Source organism: Mirounga angustirostris, unplaced genomic scaffold (assembly GCF_029215605.1).
Source record: "Mirounga angustirostris isolate CCGP_5_RB_7025 unplaced genomic scaffold, mMirAng1.0.hap1 SCAF_1, whole genome shotgun sequence".
In the NCBI taxonomy this organism is placed as follows: Eukaryota; Metazoa; Chordata; class Mammalia; order Carnivora; family Phocidae; genus Mirounga; species Mirounga angustirostris.
In genome coordinates, this window is record NW_026991709.1 from 465,450 (window position 1) to 488,265 (window position 22,816).

Consider the following 22,816-nt stretch of genomic DNA (forward strand, 5'->3'; position numbering starts at 1 on the left):
GGGTGGCTGTTTCCACTGTGGGAACGTGTGGCTCTGGGCCGGGGACCCCTCCTGAGCTGTTCAAGTCAGGACCTGTCAGCTTCCTGGGCTCAGGAACAAGCTGAGCGGCCACAGAAGCACTCCGCGTGTGCAGCAGCTGCGAAGGACCTCCCGCGCCACAAGGACAGTGAGAGGCAGATACCAAGCACAACGTGACCTTGGCTCTCAGGAGCCATGCTCCTCCTCGTAGCCCGTCTCTTCAGCTCCAAGGGAACCCTTGCCCAAAACGGGCAGTTGTGTCGGAGTACCCCAACAGGGATCCAGACCCCCACCCTCGCCGTGGGACCCCTCTGCCTTGCCTCCTCCATGCTACCAGGGGCCGCAACGGCGCCCATCGCTCCTGGAATCCGTGTCCAAGGCTGGTCTTACACCTGCTCTCCTCAGCAGGGGGGTCACCGCCTGTCCCCATCTGCTGCATCCACTGGGAGGACCTCAGCTTCTCCACCCGCCCCGTCTCCTGTGACCCCCAAGCCTGGACCTGGCCGGGCCCAAGCCCAGCCCCTTAACTCTGAGGACACCGCCAGGGAGGATCTGCAGAGGTAGAGGCTGGGATGTCCAAATAACCCACGTGGGAGGCCCCAACCTCCCCACATATCGGGTCCTGTGGGCTGAACGGCCACCAACACAGGCAGGGAAGTGCACACACCTTCGCCGGGCCCTTCTGAGAGACCCACACGTTGCTCCCCCTCCAACACCTGGGTCCCTACGAGGCCCACCTCCCGCCGGGCTTCCAGGGAGGACTTCAACGCTGCTGGTTGGCACCGGTGGTTTTCTTCGAACTGCGTGTGCAAATGAGGGAAAAATTGCACAGAGGAAACGTTACAAGAGGCCTCTCTACCACGTCACCCCTGCTGGGCCATGCGTGCGCACGCCACCTCCCCTGTCCCCAGCATCTCACCTCCGGGGGGCCAAGTAGCTCAGGAGATGGCACACCATAGCCCTGAGGAGACAGGTGCGCACCACTGGCTGGGGAGCCCTCCTCGCTCCCACGCGGTGCTCACCGAGGCCAAAGCTGAGCCCCAGCTGCAGGGATGCCAAGTGGGCCATTCCTGGGAGCCTGACCAGAATGTTCCTGGACCTGAACTGCAGGGAGACCCTGACCACCAGACCCCCTTCCCAGGGCCAGGGCCGCTGCCAAACATACTCTGCCCCACTGTGGGGGGCCCACCCAGACTGCTTGCTCCCAAGCCCCCTCACTCCCCACTCTGTGTCTCCCCACTGCACTTCCCCTCCCAGAGTCAGACACATGCCTGCCTGGCCTGCTTGGGACATGGACCCGCCCCCAAGGGGAAGGGGCCCCAGCGGAAGGGTCTCTGGTCACTGCTGTGAGCACACCTGACAACAAACCCAGCCCAAGTATCCTGAGGGAAGGGAGGGAGGGAGGGAGGGAGGAAGGGGGGGGGGGCAGGAAGGGAGGGAGGGAATAAGGAAAGGGCTCAATGCATGTGCTAAACTCTCCTGTTCCCCTTAAAATGCAGGCAGTAAACCCATTGTCCTCTAAAACCACAGAGGAGTCATATCAACCTCAACTTTAAGCTCACAAAAAGCTCAAATTATCTTTTAAAGCAAGACTTAAATTCCTACATTGTTACAGAAACAAACCACCTGAGTGACAGGAAGAATCGAGTCCAGAAACAGACTTGTGTCCCTGGGACAACTAAGCACACAAAACGTTGTGTTTTAACAAGTCAGGCCTGAAAGAGTGACTTGCCATTTGGAAAAAGGTCTTAAACTCAGAGCCTACACCTCCTACTGGACAACAGCTAAGTCCCAGGTGGATGAAAAATAAAAATTAAAAGACTTAAAAAGATTATCAGAAGAGGGGCACCTGGGTGGCTCAGTCGGTTAAGCACTGCCTTGGGCTCAGGTCACAGTCCTGGAGTCCCAGGATCAAGCCCCACGTCGGGCTCCCTGCTCGGCGGGGAGCCTGCTTCTCCCTCTGCCCCTCCCCTGGCTTGTGCTCGCTCGTTCTCTCTCCCTCTCACACTCTCAGATAAATAAAATCTTTAAAAATAAATAAGTAAAATAAAGAACAAAATAAAAGAATCAGAAAATGATGCAGGAAAACACCGGGCGCTCTGAGAAAGGGGATGAAGAGCCAAGGGCCAGGGGAGGACACACAAGTGCAGACCCGGGCCCACGAGTACCCGTGCGAGAGAGAGCACAGCTGAGTCCAACGGCGAGCAGAGTGGGCCCTCTGAACCACAGGGGAAGGCGGGCAGATGCGACAAGAGGAAAGGCGTGCAGGGAGAGCTTCAGAGGGGGAGAAGAGTCCATTTCAAGCGAAAAGAGGTTTGACCTCATTTAAAACCAAAGAAACAGAAACTGGAAGAGATACTGGCTGTCCATCAACGGGGAACACAAAGGCAATGTCCAGCGGTAGGTGGGGAGGGGTGCGTCGGGTTCCCACACCCCGCTGGGGGGAGTTCAGCCAGACACCCTGCGGAGGGCACGGTGGCCTGTCAACATTTCAACACACACACAGGCGCGCATAAACACGTGCACACACACACACATTCCATCCTTCTAGTTTTCCTGCCTTCCTGAAATGTGGCTACGATGACCAGGAAAATTCAACTTAGGAACCCATGAGGAGAGGAAACAGGAAGAGGTCTTCAAGACACCAAAGCTGACCAACCTCGGGAAAGAAGTCAGCGATCACAGCAACGTCCGGGGCCCAGGCGGCAGAAGGGCTGCATGCACCCAGGGCCCGCGGGCCGAGGCTGGCCGTGGGGGGCGGGGGACCCGGCCATCTAAGGCAGGACCCCAGGAGGAGCTCTCCCCAGAACCAGGGATGCCTCACACCACCCGTGAAGACACGGCCACGAGCCACAAACCACACAGGGGGCCCCCGACATCCACACAGCACAGACACCCACACGGACGGACGGGAAGCAGGAGAAATGCTTCAACACCGACGGTCTCCAGAGAGGCACGTGCAAACGCTGCACCCATGGCACAGACGGAGGACACAGCAAGAGAGCAGAACCCCTAGAAACTAAAAATGACAACAGAAATAAGAAATTTAACTGAAGAACTGAGAACAAAGCTCGCAAGAGCTGCAAGGACACTGAAGAAGAGCAGTGCCAAGACCAGCCTCCTGGAAGCGAAGGCAGAGTCTCAGACACAGCGCCCCCCCCCAGCGTGAAAAGTGGACTCACACGCACGTGAACTGCCCACTGAAAACTTCAGGGAACTCACAGGGACCTCAGAGGGGCTGGCAGCACAAGCAGCCCACACACGAAGGGAGAATCAGCGGGACGGACGGGCCGGCGGCTCTCCACGGTGCGGGGGCGAGAGGACAGAGAACACGTGCCAGACGTCACACCCGCCAAACACACACGAGAACGAAACGGGCTCTCAGGGGGCTCCCCTCACGTGCCCTTGCGTCTCCACTGAGGGAACAGGCGCAGCAAAGAGAGGGGCCGCGTGCAGACACACGCCTGCTCCCCAGACAGCAGGGACCACCCAAGGAGAAGGCAGGGTGACTCCAGGACGACGGTGGGCGGGGGCCCAGAGGGCAGGACAGGGCTGTGGACAAGGACCCAGCGGCACGACTGCGCCGGGCACGAGGGCTCTGCTGCTGCGGAAGCCACACAAGGCCCAGCGGGACACACGCCGCACCCCCGTCCCCAGGAAAAAGTCACACGCAGAGACAGTTCTAGCAAAGGACATTAACAATGGGAAACTGGAAGCAGCCTGCTAAGCAGGAGAAACTGGGTCCCCAAAATTCACAGGTCCAAGCCCGAGCCTCCAGCACCTCAGAGTGGGACTATCCAGAGACAGAGACGCCAGGGGCGCGTGTGCACGGAGGAACCACATGAACAGGCAGCTCGAGAGCGGCCAACCGCAAGCCAAGGAGACAGGCCTCAGGAGAAACCAGCCCTGACCTCCAACTTCCAGCCTCCAGACTGAGATGATAAATTTCTGCTGTTCAACCATCCGGTCTGTGGTACGTTCGTGATGGCCACCCGAGGCGACTGAGACCAACAGATGCTGACGCCGAAGCTGTGCTCGCTGGGGCAGAGCACGTCTGCACGGGGCCACCACGGTCTGTCACGGCACGCCACCTGCCCAGGGTGGTGGCCATGAGACCCGGGCTACCAACACCGCAAGGCATCACCATCAAATAAAAGGGAACCTCGGGTGACAGGAAGGCCACACTGGCCACATCTCAAGTGCTCGCAGCCCGTGTGTCCACGGACTGACGGGACGGATGAAGAACACGCGGTGTGGACACAATGGAATGCTACTCAGCCGTAAAGAAGAACGAGATCTTGCCATTTGTGACAACATGGATGGACCTCGAGGGTGCAAGCAAAATAAGTCAGTCTGAGAAAAACACGTCCCGCGTGATCTCACTTACACGTGAAATCTTGAAACTGAGCTGACAGATACAGAGAACAGACTGGTGGCTGACAGAGGTGGGGGTGGGGGGACAGAGTGGGAGAAAGTGTCAGAAGACACGAACCTCCAGGTACAAAACAGAGTCTGGGGATGTAGTGCGCAACACGGTGACCAAAGGTAAAAAGCTGTCCTGTACCCCTCTGAAAGCTGCTGAGAGGGTAGACCTTAAAGGTTCTCAATCACAAGAAAAAGAAACCCCGCAGCCCTGGGTCTGACAGACGTTAGGTGGACCCACTGTGGCGGTCACTCACCACACACACAAACGTCACACCTTGTGCACCTGAAACGGACGCTACGTCCGTGTCCCCTCAACAAAGGACAGAAGGGCCCGTCACCTCAGGCTGAAGGCGGAGTCCGTCGCAGTGTTCTCTTCTTCCTTTCTCAGACCTCTCTTCTAAACACACACTGGGTGGACTAAGAGAGAAAATGTGTTTTAAAACCTCCTCATATGCCCCTTCTCCTCCCTGCCCCCTCCACGGCGATCCTACTTCCCGTCAAGGACAGGAGCCCTCGGCTGAGCGGGCCGTGTCTGTGCGACCGCGTGGCGGGACCCTGTGCCGGAGCAGAGGGGACCCCGGGTGCCGCAGGTCACGTGCCGCTCCTAGCCTTAACGCTCTCTTGCTTGGAGGCCCAAACATAAGCTGTGTTTCTAAAACACAAGGCTCCTGCTCTCCACTGGCATGAAATCACAAATATAACGAGATTTCAATTCAGCTCAAGGTTCCCACGTTTCGAAAACACGCTGATGATGAAAAGCACTTATGCACCTGATTTCCACAGACTCCAGAAGAGACTCTTCATTCACCTCCTGCAGCCGCCGCTGTAACACAATCAGGTCTTCTTGGTAGCTTTTCTCAGCCTCCTCTAATTTCTTCTCAAAGTAAATTCTCAACTGCTCCAGCTCAGACTCGTGCTCGGCCTTCTCTCGCTGCCGCTGCTGCTGGAAGTCTTGCCTTAGGCGCTCTAGCTCTTCCCCATGAGGCGTGAGGGCCGGGAGCTGGTCGTGGAACTCTTTAATGGGAAGGAATTACGCAGTCACCTTCAGACGAAACACTGAGGAGACATCAGGAGACACTGCAGACCTCAACTCCAGAAAGGGCTCCAGTCCCAGCACCCGTGAAGGTGAAGCGGGACCCCTCTGTGGCTTACGCTGGGCGGCGCCTCACACCGGGAGGTGGCCTGGGCGGCCTCAGCGGATCCCATGGGCCCCCCGGAAGCAGAGTGCTTTCCCAGGCTGGTGCTGAAGGCGTCAGAGCCCAGAAGTGTGAGAGGCGCTCCGCATGCGGCTCGGGCCACAGGGCAGGGATGCGGGTGGCCCCCAGGGCCTGAGAGCCCCAGCCAGCGGCCAGCACAGAAACAAGACCTCGGCCCTACAACCGCAGGGACTTAGTGAGCCACGGCGAGGCCCAGCCAACACCCTGATTCCGGCTGCGGGTGATCCTGGACAGAAAACCCGGGCACGCCCTCCCATTCCAACCTACGAAACATCTGCCGGCTAATAAATGTGTGTGGCTTCCAGCCACTGAATCTGGGACGTTTCATTAAGAGCAGAAGAATAGTGATACCCACGGACCTCGAGAAAACGCACCACCACTGCTGTTTCCAGCAAGAAAATGCTACAAGCCGCTTAACAATAATTAATAATCAGCTTTCAAATGATGTGGGTATAAACTGGTCCCTACCCAGAAGTTTCAAGACAAATATCCCTGGAAGGAACCCTGGAGGCCAGGGCAAGGCTTCCCCTACGGCCTCGCGAGAGCTGACCCGCTCAGGAGCTCGGGAGAGCCGTGAGCCGCACCCACCGCCATCAACACACCGGAGCGAGCGGACAGGCGAGGCCTCGCCCACCACACAGGTCTCTGGCCCTTCCTCATAACCCTGCTCGTTGCCCCCCGCAAGGGGGACCCCTAGACTGAAAAGGCCCCACCTAGACAGCAGCAGCAGAAACACACGCATCCGCCTGTCTCGCTCGCGTCTCCTGACTTGCCCTGCTGAAGGCGCTGTCCGCAGGTGGGGACTATTCTTACAGAGGCTCTCGTAGGAGGTGCCAGGTGAGCTGCTGGGCCCTGCCAACTTGGGGGTCACTCGGGGCCACGGAAACCTGACAGCACCTGCCCCAGGTGAGCTCACAGGGTTCACGGGGCATCGCGCGGTAACACGCACCTGCACTCCCCCCAAATGCCCGCTGACTCGGCTTCTCGGTAGACGCCAGCCCTGCTGTAAGCTTTACCCATCTCACACTCGCAAACTGCCTCATAGGAACGTGAGAAAAATCACGATTCTGTAGCCGTTACTCAGCTAACTTGCTCGAAGATGAAATCAAGGCCCTCAAGTTTCCACCTTAAAACCACACACCAATCTTCAAAGAAGTTTACAAAATCGCTCTTTCTGTGCCTGCTGCAATTGTTAAGTCCTAGTTTGGGGTTTGAACAATTAAAAACACAGCTGTAGCTTTTGAGGATCTGAACTTTCAACATGAAACTCCTCACCACTCGAGTCCTGTCTGTCAGGTGTCGGAGACTCGAGCTGAGACCACAGGCGCAGGATCTCTTCTTGCGACTGAGCCTTCAGCTCTGCGTAGGACGCCCGGAGGCTCTCTAACTGGAAAAGGAAGCCGACATGTGAGACGCCACCCGAGACCAAGCCCAGGAGGTATGCACCCAGCTCTGGGGGCACGCAAGGCGAAACCCCAAACCTGCAGCCAAGAGAAAACCAGCCACAGCGGAAGTACAGAGAAACTACAGCTCATTTCTAACAGGCCTTTACCTGCTTGTAGTCTTGTTTTCCCCTCACTGAATGAGGACGGAAACTTTCTCCGTTGTCCTAAACACAAATCCTTCTAACTTGTCAGGGGAGGGACTGGACTGTCAGGCTGGACTCCTTCCCAGGCTGCCAGGGGTCCCTCTGTTGTCCGCCCCAGGGGCCACCCCTCCCCCTCCTGTGGCATGCTGGGGTTTTCCCTGCATTTTTCGGTTAGCCCCCCTGGAAAGGGTCTCTTCAGGGGTGAACAGAGTCAGCCCACCCTGCACCCACGGAGCTGAGAGCAGCAACCACTGTCGGGGTGGGCCCGGGGTCAGGCCACAAGTCACCCACGGCACTAAGTGGGTGGGTACGCGTGCAGGGCTGAGGGCTAAAGGACAAGCCCTGCCAGAGGGGACACGGGACGTGGGAGCTTTGGCCTACAGTGGCCCTGAGGTCAGCCTGCTGCCTCATGCAGGGACAGGACAGAAGCCTCATGCCCTTCTGTGTTCCTTTCCCATCGGCAAGGGAGAATCAGCACGGAGGTGATGAGGAAAGGCGGCCGGAGCAGGTGTAAACGCCACGGGGACAGAAGCACAAGCTCCTCCCGGACTCTCCTCTGAAATCCGGGCACAGGCCGAGACGGACTCGGCCTCTCTGACTTCTTGGCCCGATGCCTGGGGCACTGATGGTCCTGGGACAGAGCCCTCGGTGTCTGAGTAAGATCTGACCACACCTTGCATCGTGGGTATGTGGTGTCTTGCTGGAAAAGAGTTCTGAATACACAAGCAGCAGAAATGTTTCTGGCTAAACCTTCTTAGGACTTCTGTGCTTATTTAGGATTATGGTCAGAGAACATGGCCTTAGACCCCTAATGCCTGGAGTCTGGGTCTCAGGGGCACTGGTAAAAAATACAAATTCTGTGTGTGTACGATCCAGCATAACCATTACGCCAACTCCACAACTCTGTCTTTACTTCTCTATCTACTAAATACCGACAGTCTCTTTAAATTTACTACTTAAGGGGCGCCTGGGTGGCTCAGTCATTGGGCATCTACCTTCGGCTCAGGTCATGACCCCAGGGTCCTGGGGTCAAGCCCCATGTGGGGCTCTCTGCTCAGTGGGAAGCCTGCTTTTCCCTCTCCCACTCCCCCTGCTTGTGTTCCCTCTCTCGCTGTGTCTCTCTCTGTCAAATAAATAAAGTCTTCAAAAAATAAAAATTAAAATTAAAAATAAATTTACTACTTAAGTTTCGGCAAATAACAGAACATGAAAACAATCCCATCCAAAATCTTCTAAAACCTCCCCTCCCTTGCCAGTTGGAATACAGAAGTCCCTGCCCACCTCCAGCTGTTTTTCTGCCTCCTGGTCTCGGAGTCTCTGCTCCAAGTCCCGCACGTACTGACCGCGCTCAGACTGCAGGTCTTCGCGTAACTGTCGCAGGGCTGCTTCCTGCTGGGTCTCCAGAGTCCTCAGGGCACCTGGACAGGGGCACACACACCCCTGAGGGCGTGGCCTTCTCAGCCACGCAGGAGCACAGCTCCTTCCAGACCCCAAGGTCCCAGCACCCTGTGCTCCTGGGGGGCAGCCCAGACGGGCACCACCTCCTCACCGCGGTGGCACCGTGGGACAGGAATAAAAGGTAAACAATCGCAGCCTTACTTTCTTGGTAACAATTTAATAATGGAACATGGACAAAGGTCTCTGAAACAAAGGCTTCAGGAGAGGTTAGGGAGCTTGAGAAGTCTGTGGTCAACGAGGGGAGACCCCAAGGCTGAGCCTGAGCCGCCCAGCGGGCCCCGCACCTGTCTCCACCACTGTGGGCGACATGCACCCACAGCCCCTCTGGCAACGAAACGCAGGACGCTCGTGCCCAGCGTGAGCCTGGCATGGCACGTGACTTTCGTTCTGGCATTCCACACAAGCACTCAGTCCCCTCTTCAAACCTGCTCATTTTAATTTGAAACTCACATTCGGCCTGAGTTTTGGCTTGAAAAATCTTCTCCAATTCAGCTTTCTGTTCGTCCAATTCTTTCTTAAACTGGTCTTGTAAATTCTCCAATTCCAACCGATGCTTTGCAGACAATTCTCTGCGTAGGTTTTCTAAGCATAAACCCCTCTCTGATTCCCAGTCTTGCTTCAGGTTCTAATTCAAGTAAGGAGAGAAAAAAGACTATGGGCCAACAGTGGACTATCTGTGGTAAGAAATTTAAATTGCATTCGAAAACCAGGTGTGGGCAGTCACTGTGCCAGACCAGACTGTCACTATAAGAAGCTGAATGGTACCCACCAAAGACAAGGACAGGAGCAGAGAAAGCTAGGACCACCTGCCCAGAAACAAAGCGTGGACGGAGGTCATGCTCAACAATTCACACACCCGTCCTCCATGAAGGACCCAGGATCCTACAGTGACATCACCTGACCTCTGCAGAGGGCTGGCCTGGCCCCAGGTGCCCTAAGAAATGAGTCCCCCACCGTCCAGCTTAGAGGGGTGGGGCACAAGCCTCTAACCTGGGACTAACAGCCGCCCTCCACCAACTGCCCGATTAGAGCAGCCAGGACCTAAACACCCACGTGCCCCACGTCCGATATGTGCCCCCTAACGTCATTAACGTCCCCCGACCTCACCAGCCCCTTCCTCTGCTGTCACCGGCACCAACAGGCCTTCCACAAATGCAGCCTTGAGAAAGGGACCCATGGCCAGGATGAGAAGTTCCAGTGAGGGGCTTCTTCGGAGAGGCGCTAACTGTGTCCCACCCTGAACACAACTCTCTCCCCAGGAGGGCTGTGGGCTGAAATCAGGGGCACCAGCAGAGGATGTGTGGTCAGCCCAGCACATGGGGCCGGCTGCGGCATCGGCCGCACAGCAGCTCCCCCGCCCCGAGCTTCCCCAAGGTGCCTGGGATCTGCGCCCCACACTTTTACTCGTTGCCACAGGGCACCTCCCTGCCCTGGCACGTCCGTCAGTCCCGCAGCACAGTGAGGCCACCTGGGAGCAGACTGAGGGTGCAAGAGCTTCATGTTATAGAACAAGTTCTAGTTGTGCTATAACAAGCTATATAACAAGCTGTGCTGACAAATTCAAACTGCCCAAAGAAAAGGATGCTTCTCCTCTAAAGCAAAAGGCAATGCATTTTCTACCAGCACGTTCAATAAAGCTTTGATGGGGTATCTGTCTGAATCGGGTGAGGGGCTTTCCCGTGGGGACTCCAGGCAAGCTGGAGGGATGGAGGGAACGGGGAGACGCCGCACACCCAGAATGACATTTCTAACCACGTCTACCTCTATCATCCTCGCGTTCTTCTCCATTTCCGCCTGTAACTTCTCCTTCAGCTCGGCTGCAAGAAAAACATAAAAGCAGATGGGATCACGGAGTCTGACCACTTGAAGGGGAGAGGGCTGCCGGCACGCACAGGCCGCTCCACAGGAACACTCTGCAACACTCCCAGGACAACAGGGCGTGTCTGTGAGGGAACACGAATTCCACGTGTGATGTAACGAACGAATTATATTCCTGCCCAAAGCAAGGGCGGAGCCTTCCAGCCAGCCTGACAGCCACACAAGCTGGGGGGTCCCTGGGCACCTTAGACCCGAGTCCCCCTCTGGTCTGTCTGCCCCACACCAGCCCTCACGCACCCTGGGCCTGGAGTGCAGGCTCCCGCCGTGCCAGACTCCGGGCAAGGTATGGAAGACAGACAGGCAAAGACATTCTAGGACCTGGCAGCTCCCGAGCCCCAAGGAAGAACCACAAGAAAAGAGGTACCAGGTGTTGGGAGTGCAGGGGAGGGAGAAGGCTGGACCAGTGGGCGTGGCCTGACATGGACTGAGAGGCGTGCACACCTCGGGGTGTGGCACCAGGAAGAGAAGCAGGGACCTCAGGAAAAGGGCTGAGGCGCAGCTGGGGCCAGCCAAAGCCACATGTGGAAGGTGAGGGGCCTGAGCAAGCCCAGAGCTCAAGCAAAAGCCAGGCACCACCTCTGAGGGGGGGTCACAGGGGCCCAGGCCAAGGCAGAGCCTCATGGAGCAGAGGGCAGGCGTGCGCCCCTTTGTGTTCCCATCTCCAGGGGTGAGCATAGAGAAAACAGCATAGGAAAGGGCCCAAGGTAAAACATGTTTTGTATTTTCAAAAATGAGCAGAAACGGGGGGCCATAAAACTACTTATTTATGTTTATTCGAATCTACATGAAGAAACATGGGACGGTATCCCCAGAACCTGAGAAGACTGGCTCCCTCTGAAGGCTGGGGGTGGGACTCGGAGGAGGAAGACTTTCAACACATCCAGGGCCACGCACGCTGCTTTCATTTTTCAAATGAAAAACTCAAGAAACAGGCACATGAGCAGAGAAATGGGGATGACTGCTCATGGGCACGGGTTTCTTTCTGGGGGATGAATGTTCTAACCTTAGACTGTAGGGATGTTTGCATGACTCTGAAACGCACACTTTAAATGGGAGAATTGTATGGTATGTGAATTACAGCACAATCAAGCTGGTGTTTACAAAACTGTTTACAAAAGTAGTGACTAACAGAAAAGTAGGAAAATAACATTAAAACATAAAACTATCTCTTAGATGTAAATAAAGAGCTCAGTCTAGGCCAGAGAACCACCAAAGGAAAAGGTGCCTAAGCCGTCCACCAGGAGCGACGTGGCCCCACTGGGAGCAGAGTGAGGAGCTTGTGGGATGTGGGGGTCTGTGTCCAGGAGCATCTGGGTCGGCCACAGACAGTCCCGTCAAAGAGGCAGACACGGAAACTTCCAGCACACAAGCAGATCACCTCCAATGACGCGACACCATTTCAGAAACGAACACTAGCCCACCGGACGCGCGGACAGAAGGCAAGGGGACAGCAGAGCCCCACAGCGCAGGAAGCACACCGCCCCACCCAGGACACAGACAGGGAGATCTGGGTGGGACACGCCCCTGATGGGTGCCCCGCCTGCCTCCCCAAAACCAGCAGTAGGGGCCTGTATGTCGCCGACAAGTCATGGGGAAGCCCACGCCCGGCGTGCAGCCCCGTACCTGTCTCCCGGCTGCAGCGCTGCACCGTCTCCTCCCGCTCCCGCGCGTGCTGCCCCCTGGTCAGCTCGAGCTCCTGCTGCTGCCTGCTCCGCAGCAGGGCCAGCTCCTGGGCATGCCGACCGTTCAGCATGGCCCGCAGCTCCGTCAGCGCCGTCTCCTTCTCCTTCTGGAGGTTGGCCTGGGTCAGCTCCAGCTGCACCGTGTGCATGTTGCTCAGACTCAGGCGCAGCGCCTCCAGCTCCAGGGAAGGCACCGGCTGCAGGACAGACAGGGGCTTCTGGGCACTGGGGAAAGCAGCTGCGCTGCCTGGCGTGGCCGTGTCTGCCAAGACGCTGGAGCAGCGACCCCCTCCCACCACCACCACAGGTTCTTACACCTGCTTTCCGAGCCTCAGGCTGCAACACCGGCCAGCTCCCCGCAGGACCTCAGGCAGCCCGGGCACAGCCTGGCAGCTCGCCAACCACCTAAAACTGCACCCAATCCTATCCTGAAGCCCTGTAGCCCACATGTGCTCTCCCTCCACCTGAACCGCAGCTCTGCAGACGGCCGGGGCCGTTCCTCCTCGAGGACACAGGCCACACAAAGCCCGCGGCCACGCAGGAGGCCCCAGCCTCCCTTCAGGCAGGCTCCCCAGCCCATAGACCCATCCTGGCTGGAGCCAGGTGAGCAGCCATTCCAGATGTTGCAAGACCCCCGTCGGAACCATGGGATGAGAACCAGAATACAGACAGGAGGAGGCTTGGGACAGTCACTGCCAACGAGGGCAAAATGTGAGGCCAAAAAGGGCCCAGCAGTGGCTGAGTTAATGACCCCATCAGGAACCCCATGCTCCAGACCAGAGACAAGCAAGCTCTGTACTTCACTGCTCTGGAAGGTGGGCAGAGGAGACAAAGGAGACACTTCTGTGCCTAGCTAAGATATGGGGAATCTGTGCTCCTTCCACTGCCCTGGGGAAAGTGGAGGAAGGTCAGGGTTCCAGGAAGCATACCTTATTCCCAGTTAACACAAACAACAGAAAAACATGTCTGGAACTTAGCACTTAAGGGACACCCAAAAAAGCATAAAAATAAAATGAATAAAGGGGAGTGCCTGGGTGGCTCAGTCGGTTAAGCGTCTGCCTTCGGCTCGGGTCATGATCCCAGGGTCCTGGGATCGAGCCCTACATCGGGCTCCTTGCTCTGCTCATGCTCTCTCGCTCTCTCTGTCAAATAAAATCTTTAAAAATGAAGAAATAAAAAAAGATAAAGGAGAGCAATAAGCAGAAACCATGGAAAAAGAACATGTGCCTCCAAAGAGGCCAATAAGGAGCTCCAGCAGGACAGGGAAGCCACAGTGAGGTGCAGGGACGCACACCAGCCCTCCTGCCGCAAGGGCGTGTCCAGAGCACCCTCTGCTTCCCGTAGGTGGCAGCCACCAGGGGAGTCGAATGTGCCTCCAGGACAGCCTGGCTCCGGCTTCTCTTCCTCGAGGCCCCTCACGGCCACAGAACCACCTGTGTCTAATGAGCGGGAGCGGCAGCTGACAGGGACACCGCCAGCAGTGCCGTGAGTGGCACCTCCAGACCCGCTGCCCCAGGCGTCCTCGCACGTCCCTCCCCCTGCCCTTTCAAAGGCCCCCCACACAGCAAGCCTGCCGCACACATCCATCCACTCTGTGACAAACCTCTCCCACCTGCAACCCTCCCAGACCCCCAAGCCCACTGGTGCAAATTACAGGGCGAGTGTGCAGGGATCAGCCACACCCCGAGGACCTGGACGTGGGCCCGAGCATGCCGGGTCACCTGGGCCTGCAGCCGCACCTGCTGCATCTCTGTCGGCCGCTGGGGCTCCACGGCCACCTGCTGCTGTGCGCCGACCTCATCCTTCTGTCTTCTCATCAGTTCCGCAATTTCTAGCTTATATTCTTGCTCACGGTCCTAGAGGAGGAGCGCAAAGGACGTGACCCAGAGAATTCACATGGGGAAACAGTCACTAAAAACAATTACGACACACCAGAGAGAACTGCGTCCAGCAGTGTTCACGGCAGCACGACTCACAACTGCCAGAAGGTGGGAACAACCCAAGTGGCCACAGACAGGGGACGCATAAACACAATGTGGAAAAGCCATCCAGGGGGGCATCACTCAGCCATAAGGAGAAGCTACGACGCTGATAACCTCCAAACGTCACACTCCGTGAGGGCAGCCAGACACATACTGTGTGGTGAGAATAGGAAATGTTCAAACAGGCAAATCCACAGGGACAGAATGCCGGCTGGTGGGTGCCCCGGCTGCAAGGGCAGAGGAATGGGGAATGGCTGCTAATGGGCATGAGGTTCCTTGTCGGGTAATGAAAATGCTTTGGAATTAGACAGTTGTGATGGCTGCACAACAAAGTGATTGTATTAAAAACCACTGATATATATACTCTAAAATGGTGAATTTTGTATATGTGAATTATATCTCAATAAAAATAACTATGAAAGAACATTAAACCTGTTTAAGTGGCTGAGGGTAAAGTGGAAAACCCCAGAGAGAGGCCGCAGGTGCTGATACTGGACAGCAGTGTGAGCTTCCCCAGGCTCTCTGGGGATACTTACGGGAGGGAAAATGTACGTAAAATGCCTGGAAGTGGTGGGTGCCAAAAAAAGCTGAATGAACCTGAAGATGTAAATGTGAAACATTTTACAGCTAGTAAATCAGCAAAAGTTGGTGATAATATTGATCCTCAATGTCACCAAGGTCAAGGGGAAACAACCAAACACTGTCAATGACAGAAAAGTTGGTGTAACTTTTTCTTACGAGCTATTTTGACAACGTATGTCAAAAGCCACAGAAAATGTTTCTGTCTTAATATTCCCAACTTTGGGGGCGCCTGGAAGGCTCAGTCAGTTAAGCATCAGACTCTTGATCTCAGCTCAGGTCTTGAGCTCAGAGGCGTGAGTTCAAACCCCACGCTAGGCTCTGTGCTGGGCTCAGAGCCTACTTAAAATTTCCCAGCTCTGGGAACATTTTCAACATCACCAACCCAAAGGGAAAAGAAAAGCTACAAGCCCTCTGTGAGCGTCCCAGTCTCCCCCACCCCCCCAAGCCCCCACCCCACGTGGGCCACGCCCCTCCCGCAGCAGGCCACTACAGCTGCAAGCCTCCCAGCTTCCCCTGTGTGACAGCCCAGATCTTTCTGGGGCTTGTCTACAAGGCACCTTAGACTCAAAGCGAACCGAATTTTCCTGTCCAAGCTAGGGCTCCTCCAACATTATCCTCCTCAGTTAACAGCACCCCCAAACCCTCACAGTGCTCCTACTCCTGCCTCCCCTTACAGCAACCCCACAGCAGCCCAAGGCCGGTCCTGGCATCCCTCCATTCCCATGAGCGCAGCTGACTGGCTCCCATGGTCACTCGGCCTAATGTGAGGTCACTGGCTTGGAGACCAGATGATGCATTCAGGAAACAAATTCAACGTTGTCACTCCCTTGAAAGACTCAGTGCACCTGCTGCCCTTGGGGGCAGTCCCTCCTGCTGTTCCACCTGGCACTTGCCTCCTGCACCAGGGCCTCCCTGCGACCTTGGACCAGCTCTGCCTCCCCTCCTTTTGCTCCTCTGGGACCTTCCCAGCCCTGATCCCCCACCCCTGCAGAGGCTCCCACTGCTCCCTGCACATGTCAGTGATGCCCAGGAAGCACTCAGCACTGCTGGGAAGACGCACCCGCAAGTACCCCTCTATCTATGAGGGCCCACAACGTGGAGGCAAACTGTTCCAAGGGGAGTGTCAGAGCCCATTAAATATCATTATGGATGCTTCATCAAATTAAAGGGCTTTTGCCAATGGTAAAAGGTAATGTAGGAATGTCCAGTTTTAAAGATAAAAGGCAGAATCTTAAAACATTTTTGCTACAAACATCAGAATTGTTGGATAAAATGTAACAAAAGTGACTCTAAATGTTCTGAGGGAGGGAACAGCCCAGGTGCCAGATAGGAGGGATGTGGAACGTAAAACGATCTAGGGAGACAGGGACACGTGGGAGCACCACACGCTCCCAGAATCGGTGGCTTTGCTGGGAGGGCAGTTAGAAATGAGACTGTCGGGCACAGTCAGGTGTCCTGAAGGCCTGTGCGGCAGGATAGGACGCGTATCCTCACTGCCCGAGTGCGGGAAGGCCAGGGAGCTCACTCATCTCCAAATGAGGAGGCAGAGGAGGCGAAGTAGGGGCGTCTCTCCTGAAAAATTAAAACCCAGGCCTGCTCATCATACTTGTTGACAAATTTATACATGCCATGGGATGCAGAAATCCCCAAGCAAAGAAACTGACCTAAAAATAAGTCCTAGCAAGGGCACCTGGGTGGCTCAGTCGGTTAAGCATCTGCCTTCAGCTCACGGACCTGGGATTGAGCCTCAACCTCAGGCTCCCTGCTCAGCGGAGAGCCTGCTTCTCCCTCTCCCTCTGCCTGCCGCTCTGCCTACTTGTGCTCTATCAAATAAATAAAATCTTAAAAAAAAAATCCGTCCTAGCAAAGGGCTATTCCCGGGACACCAATCGGATACAAATCTGGGACCCATTTGGAGGGGCTCGCACAAGCCAGGACACAGATATTCTCAGGGAAGCCACACAAACACCTCACTAAAAGTGAGCACACAACAGGCTACTCCAGGAAGGGTAACAGGTACCTGAAAAGACCTCCGGCAGCACCCACAATGGTCCCCACACAGGTGTGCAACTCAAAATAACCCCAAGCCATACAGTTAACTTACCGTGAAGAACTGACCACACCTCTAAAGACTGGGCAAAATTCAGACCAATTTGCTCATAAAAAGATACAGTTACACTTAAAACAAAAGCAGCCTCAAAGTATCTCTAGGAAACGTTACATAATACAAAATGATATCACTGTCTTTAAGAAATCCAAACAGAATGTCTTGAAATACAGACAGCAAAGACAAAATCAACAACTCAACAGACAGATTTAAGAGCAGATGACACACACACGAACAGAGTCAGTAAAGGAAGAGATAACCCCGATGAAATCTTTCAGGGTAACCAAAAGAAGGAAAGTACAGAAAACAAGATGGGACAAGTGTATGCAGAGGAGCTCTGAAAACCTTCCCTGGAATTTCAGGCCCTGGAGAAAGAAGGGCCAGACGCTATGCATGGAGATACTGCCTGGAGATTTTCTAGAAGCAACAGAAGCGAAAGGTATCAGCCACAGACCGAGAAAGACCCCATGATCCACGTCGCTCTAGTAAAAGAACAGAAGTGCACATCCAGGCCCACTAAAGTAAAACTGCGGAACAGCAAATAGGAAGTCTGCAAAGCAGCGGCGGCAAAAGAACGGCGGACCAACAGCTGACACAGAAGCCAGGGCAGAGCTGGACAAACACCCAGCACATGACACACCAACCACCAACCTGAATGTCCATACCAGTTGGACTATCTTTCAGGAACAAAGGGAAAAAACCAAAATACATTCTGGAAAACATCACCTGGGGGCACTGGCATAAGAAGGGTCTTGCTACAGGAAATACTAACACGTGTTCTGCAGACAGAAGGAGCGTGGCCCCACCGCGGAAGAAAAGGAATAAAAGATGAAGAAGACGGAACTACGATACTAACCCTGAACAAGAACTGACCACTAAAAAATAAGTAATTCCTTACATCATAATCACAAACAATGTGGAGGCAAGGACATTGTCCTTCACTAGATAAGCAGACCAACAGGCACGTCCATGCAATAAAGCAATGAAGAGAAGGGAGCTCTGATGTAGAAACAGCTTGCATGAATCTTGTATTTGTTTTGCTACGATTCAAAAGTCAGACCCAAAAGGCTACATATTCTAGGATTCCAACCGTACCACAGAAAAGGCAAAAGTACAGAACAGAAACAGGTGGGCAGTCACCAGGGGCCGGGGAGGGAGGGAAGGCTGACAGCAAGGGGTGCACAGGGAAACTTGCAGGGGTGGAGCCATTCTGTGAGGAGTCCTGTGGTGCTGGACTGGAGTCGGGGACGGCAGGATGCACGCAAGCTTACTTTAATACGTGTACAAGGGGCGCCTGGGTGGCTCAGTCGTTAAGCGTCTGCCTTCGGCTCAGGTCATGATCCCGGGATTCTGGGATCGAGCCCCGCATCGGACTCCCTGCTCCGTGGGAAGCCTGCTTCTCTCTCTCCCACTCCCCCTGCTTGTGTTCCCTCTCTCACTGTGTCTCTCTCTGTCAAATAAATAAATAATAAAAAAAAAAAAAAAACGTGTACATACAGACAGATACATACAGAATTAACTACAGACCCGTGTGTGCACACGGACTAGTGTGCATACGCACCCGCTGAGCGACCTAGAAGCAGTGACCATACCCAGTGCCCAGGTCTTGGTTTCTACCACCATCAAATAAAAGGAACCAGGGCCCCCTGAAGAAATGGGTGACTCAGAACTGAGGCAGGGAGAGCACAAGATGAGCCTGAAGAAAGCCAGAATGTGCTTATAAGACAAAGGATGGGGCATGTCACCAGGACACAGGGGCCAGACTGAAAAAGCTCCCAATGGCGAGAGCTGGAATACTGGAAGCAACAAAAGAGATAAAACGTAGTTTGAAATTATAACACAAAGTACAACATAAATACACATGAGCCCATACGGATATAAATACATGATTAAATTAATGGGGGCGAAGAGGCACATCTTCCTTCAGAAGAATTACAAACAGAATGTGTCGTTACTCTTCCCTGCAGGAGGCAGCACATAATTTCCCTCCCTTGAAGTGTGTGCTGGACTCAGTGACTCACTTTCAAAGAGGAGAGTCTGCAAAAGGGGAAACCCGGCTGACCCTGCCGGGTAGAAGGAGATTACAAGGGCACATCGCCTCTGTGGTCAAATCCCTAACTTGAGTCTAATAACGAAAAAGCATCAGAGAAACCCAAACTGAGGGAGAGTCCCCAAAGGAACTGACCAGTGCTATTCAAAATGGTCACCAGAAACTAAGACACCGTCAGAGGCCCGAGGAGACAAAGCAGGAAAGACAACTAAAAGCAATGTGGTGTCCTGGGAGGGGTCCCAGACAGGAAAAGCTCTTAGTGGGAAAACTGGTGAAACCCAAGCAAGTCTATTCAGTTAACAGTAATGTCGCAGAGTTTATGCCTTAGTTTTGACAAATGTGTCGTGTGTCTAAAATGCTAACGATGGGAAAGTGGGATGAGGGATACACAGGAAGGGTCTGTACTAGCTCGGCAGCTTTTCTGTAAATCTGTAACTATTCCTGAATTAAAAGTTTATTTAAACCAATGAATAGCTGGATAAATAGAAGGATGAATGAATTGTGGGGTTAAAAATTATTTTTAAGAAAAGGAATGGAGGGGCGCCTGGGTGGAGCATGCAATTCTTGATCTCGGGGTCGTGAGTTCAAGCTCCACAATGGGCACAGAGTTTACTTAAACAAAAAGGAATGTAACACTCATTAGGATGGCTACTATAAAAAAGAGAAAACAGGTGTTGGTGAGGACGTGCACTGTTGGTGGAAATGTAGAATGAGGCAGCCACTGTGGAAAACAGTATGGAGGTTCCTCAAAAATTAAAATTAGAATTACCATCTGATTTAGCAATTCCACTTCTTGACATACACCCAAAAGACTTGAAAGCAGAGTCTCAAAGAGGCATCTGCACATCTTATCTGCAGCAGCATTACTCACAATAACCAAAACATGGAAGAGACTCAAGCATCCACCGTCAAATGAATGGATTACCAAAAAGTGGTCTAACCATATGAAGGAATATTACTCAGCCTTAAAAAGGAAGAAAACTTTGTCACAAGCTACAACACAGATGAACCATGAGGATATCATGCTAAGTGAAGTAAGCCAGTCACAAAAAACCCAATTACATGATTCCACTTATGTGAAGTATCTAGAAGAGTCAAAATCAGAGACAGAAAGTAGAATGGTGGCTGCCAGGGGCTGGGGGAGGGGGAATGGGGACTTACGATTAAAGCCAACAGAGTTTCAGCTTTACAACATGACAGAAGCTGTGGAGATGGACGGTGGTGATGGTCGCAAAACATTATGAATGCATTTAATACAATTGGGCTGTGCACATAAAAATGGTTAAGGAGTGCCTGGCTGGCTCAGTCGTTTAAGCACCCGACTCTTGGTTTTGGCTCAGGTCATGATCTTGGGGTCTTGAGATGGAGCCCGTTGTCAGGCTCTGGCTCAGCGGGCAGTCTGCTTGAGATTCTCTCCCTCTCCCTCTGTCCCTCCACCCTGCTCGTGCATGCCCTCTAAAATAAGTAAGTCTCTAAAAAAATAGTTAAGATGGTAAATTTTAAGGTAAGTGTATTTTATAATTAAAAAATAACAAAAACATACACCAAGGGACTTATAAATGGAGTTTAAGTATTCTAAGATCCTGTACTTTCGAAAACTGAAGGTACTGAGTAAATTTAGACATAGGGAAGTATAAATGTTGCATGTAATAAGCTCACCATTAAAAGAATAGAAACTGAATATATTACTTTAAAATACATAAAGGAAGAATTAAAAACAAATCCTCATAAAAAATAATCCAAGGCCCTGCCCCTGCAAAAGGAGAAAAAAGGAAACAAAACAAACAGAAAGCCTAAATTAAATGAAACATAAGCTCAAACACATCGGTGATTACATTAAACATAAATGAATTATACTATCCGCTAAAAAGACAAAGACTGTCAGAATAATTTTTAAAAATCAACCCCCCACTGTTTAGCAGGACATACATCTAAAACACAAGGATGCAAAGATGTTGGAAGGGAAAGGAAAAAAAACACCAGCACCATGTCTGATCCATTTATACAAAGTCTAAAGCATAACTGCCACAGAAATCAGGATGGAGTTGACTTCAGGGTTAAGGGAAGACAGTAGCAGGTCCGGCACTTCCTGTGTCTTACCTGCAGGAGGATCATGTGGTATTTACTGCGTACTTGTTAGGCTGTGTGTACACTTGTGTAATTTCTACTTTTCCACATACATGCTGTATGTCACAGGGATTATTTTTTGTTTTTGTGCCACAGTTCAAAACAAGTATAAAAACATGTATTTAAAGGTGAGCTTTGTGGACCCCACCAGAGACCATTTTTCCAGGCCCTGCCTATGATCTAGATCTCACCTGCAATAATGCAAATTAAAAACCAAACTTGCTCACTGCCTAAAGTAATGTGGACTGAGTCCAGCTAGGATCCAACGTTTAAAATATAGAATTTTAACACAACAGTTGGAAACCGATCAATTCAGCATCTAATAAATTTCCTTCCAAATGCTAAAACAAAATAAATTAATAAAAATAATTAATCCAACACATGTGGAGTTCATGCCAAGTCCTGTGGCAGAAACTGGAACACATACATACAACTGATTATGAGAGAAATGAAGGCCAGGCCCAGGAAACACACTGCAACAATAGGGAAATCGGTCAATGAGGGAAGGCAGACATGACCACTATCCTCAGTGCATGAAAGGCAACCTTCTCTTCAACATCTGGAAGGAAAGATCAAAAGTCCCAAGGAAGGGAGATTTGGGCTCCATCAGAAGGGCCCCCAGAAAGAGTTTCTGTGCAAGGGCAACACCAAGGAAGTGAGGCCTGCAGGGGAAGCTCTGTACCTAGCTATCCTTGCTCTAAGCTTCTACTCTTGAAGGGACAGGGTCCTTCAGATACTGAGTCCTCTCTCTGGATTGGATTTCTACCACAACAGGGAGAAATCCTCTGACAAGAAACATACTTTAACAGAGGACCCTGAAGAATACCTCTGTGAGAGATGGGAGAGAATACCCCAGGCTGCTCCAGATGGTCGCCATCCAGCTTCTGCTGTGGCTGCTCCAAGTGCCCTGTCCTCTCGCCACCGAGGTCCTCCAACTAAGAGGGGAAGGGCCAGAGAAGAGCATTTACAGCAACATCCAGAGCTGCAACCTCAGGCCTTCCTGCCCACACATCCAAATGCCCACATCAATTCCATTCCTACCTGTTCAGAATGCACTTTCCTCCATAAACAATTCTCAATCTCTAAACATTTTTTATGCAACTCATTTTCCTAATGATGTTGCTGCCCCTTTACTTTTTAAGATTTTATTTATTCATTTGTGGGGTGGGGAAGGGCAGAGGGGGAAGGAGAGGGACAAGCAGACTCCATGCTAAGTGCAGAACCTGACACGGGGCTCAGTCCCATGACCTGAGCTGAAACCAAGAGCTGGATACTTAACCACCTGAGCCACCCAGGCACCCTGCTGCTCTTCTAGTTAATGAATTCTGCTTCCTTATTTCACTGTGTGCATGGCACTTAAATTACTAAATTTTAGTTTCTCAATAAATGTTAACCTTTCAGACACATGCATATTTCCTAAGCTCTTTTAAGTTCAAATATTTCATCTTCAAGATTTTCTGTTTTTAGATAAATTTTTTCCTTAGTAATTTGTAGAAACAGTATTTTTAGTTTCTTTTTAGAAATCATCTCAGGGGTGCCTGGGGGGTTCACTCAGTGAAGCATCTGCTCAGGTCATGATCCCAGGGTCCTGGGATCGAGTTCCGCGTCAGGCTCCTTGCTCAGCGGGGAGCCTGCTTCTCCCTCTACTTCTGCTGCTCCCCCTGCTTGTGTGCATGCCCCCTCTCTCTCGTTCTTTCTCTCT

At 52.9% G+C, this 22,816-nt stretch overlaps 1 protein-coding gene across 11 annotated transcripts in view; it reads right to left on the minus strand.

The window, feature by feature from the left end:
* The window catches only part of PCNT (pericentrin), a 128,509-nt gene that overhangs the window by 85,980 nt on the left and 19,713 nt on the right, over positions 1–22,816 (minus strand). For 10 of the 11 annotated variants that reach the window (XM_064577642.1, XM_054504048.2, XM_064577627.1 and 7 more), the window contains exons 3-11: positions 13,988–14,122; positions 12,208–12,463; positions 10,468–10,523; positions 9,157–9,331; positions 8,530–8,666; positions 6,936–7,047; positions 5,214–5,457; positions 4,782–4,860; positions 686–818 (exon numbers count right to left, since the gene is read on the minus strand). In XM_064577642.1, the coding sequence (XP_064433712.1) occupies positions 686–818; positions 4,782–4,860; positions 5,214–5,457; positions 6,936–7,047; positions 8,530–8,666; positions 9,157–9,331; positions 10,468–10,523; positions 12,208–12,463; positions 13,988–14,122 (1,327 nt within the window). The remainder of the gene's footprint in view (positions 1–685; positions 819–4,781; positions 4,861–5,213; positions 5,458–6,935; positions 7,048–8,529; positions 8,667–9,156; positions 9,332–10,467; positions 10,524–12,207; positions 12,464–13,987; positions 14,123–22,816) is intronic. The other variant, XM_064577633.1, reaches the window with a different exon arrangement.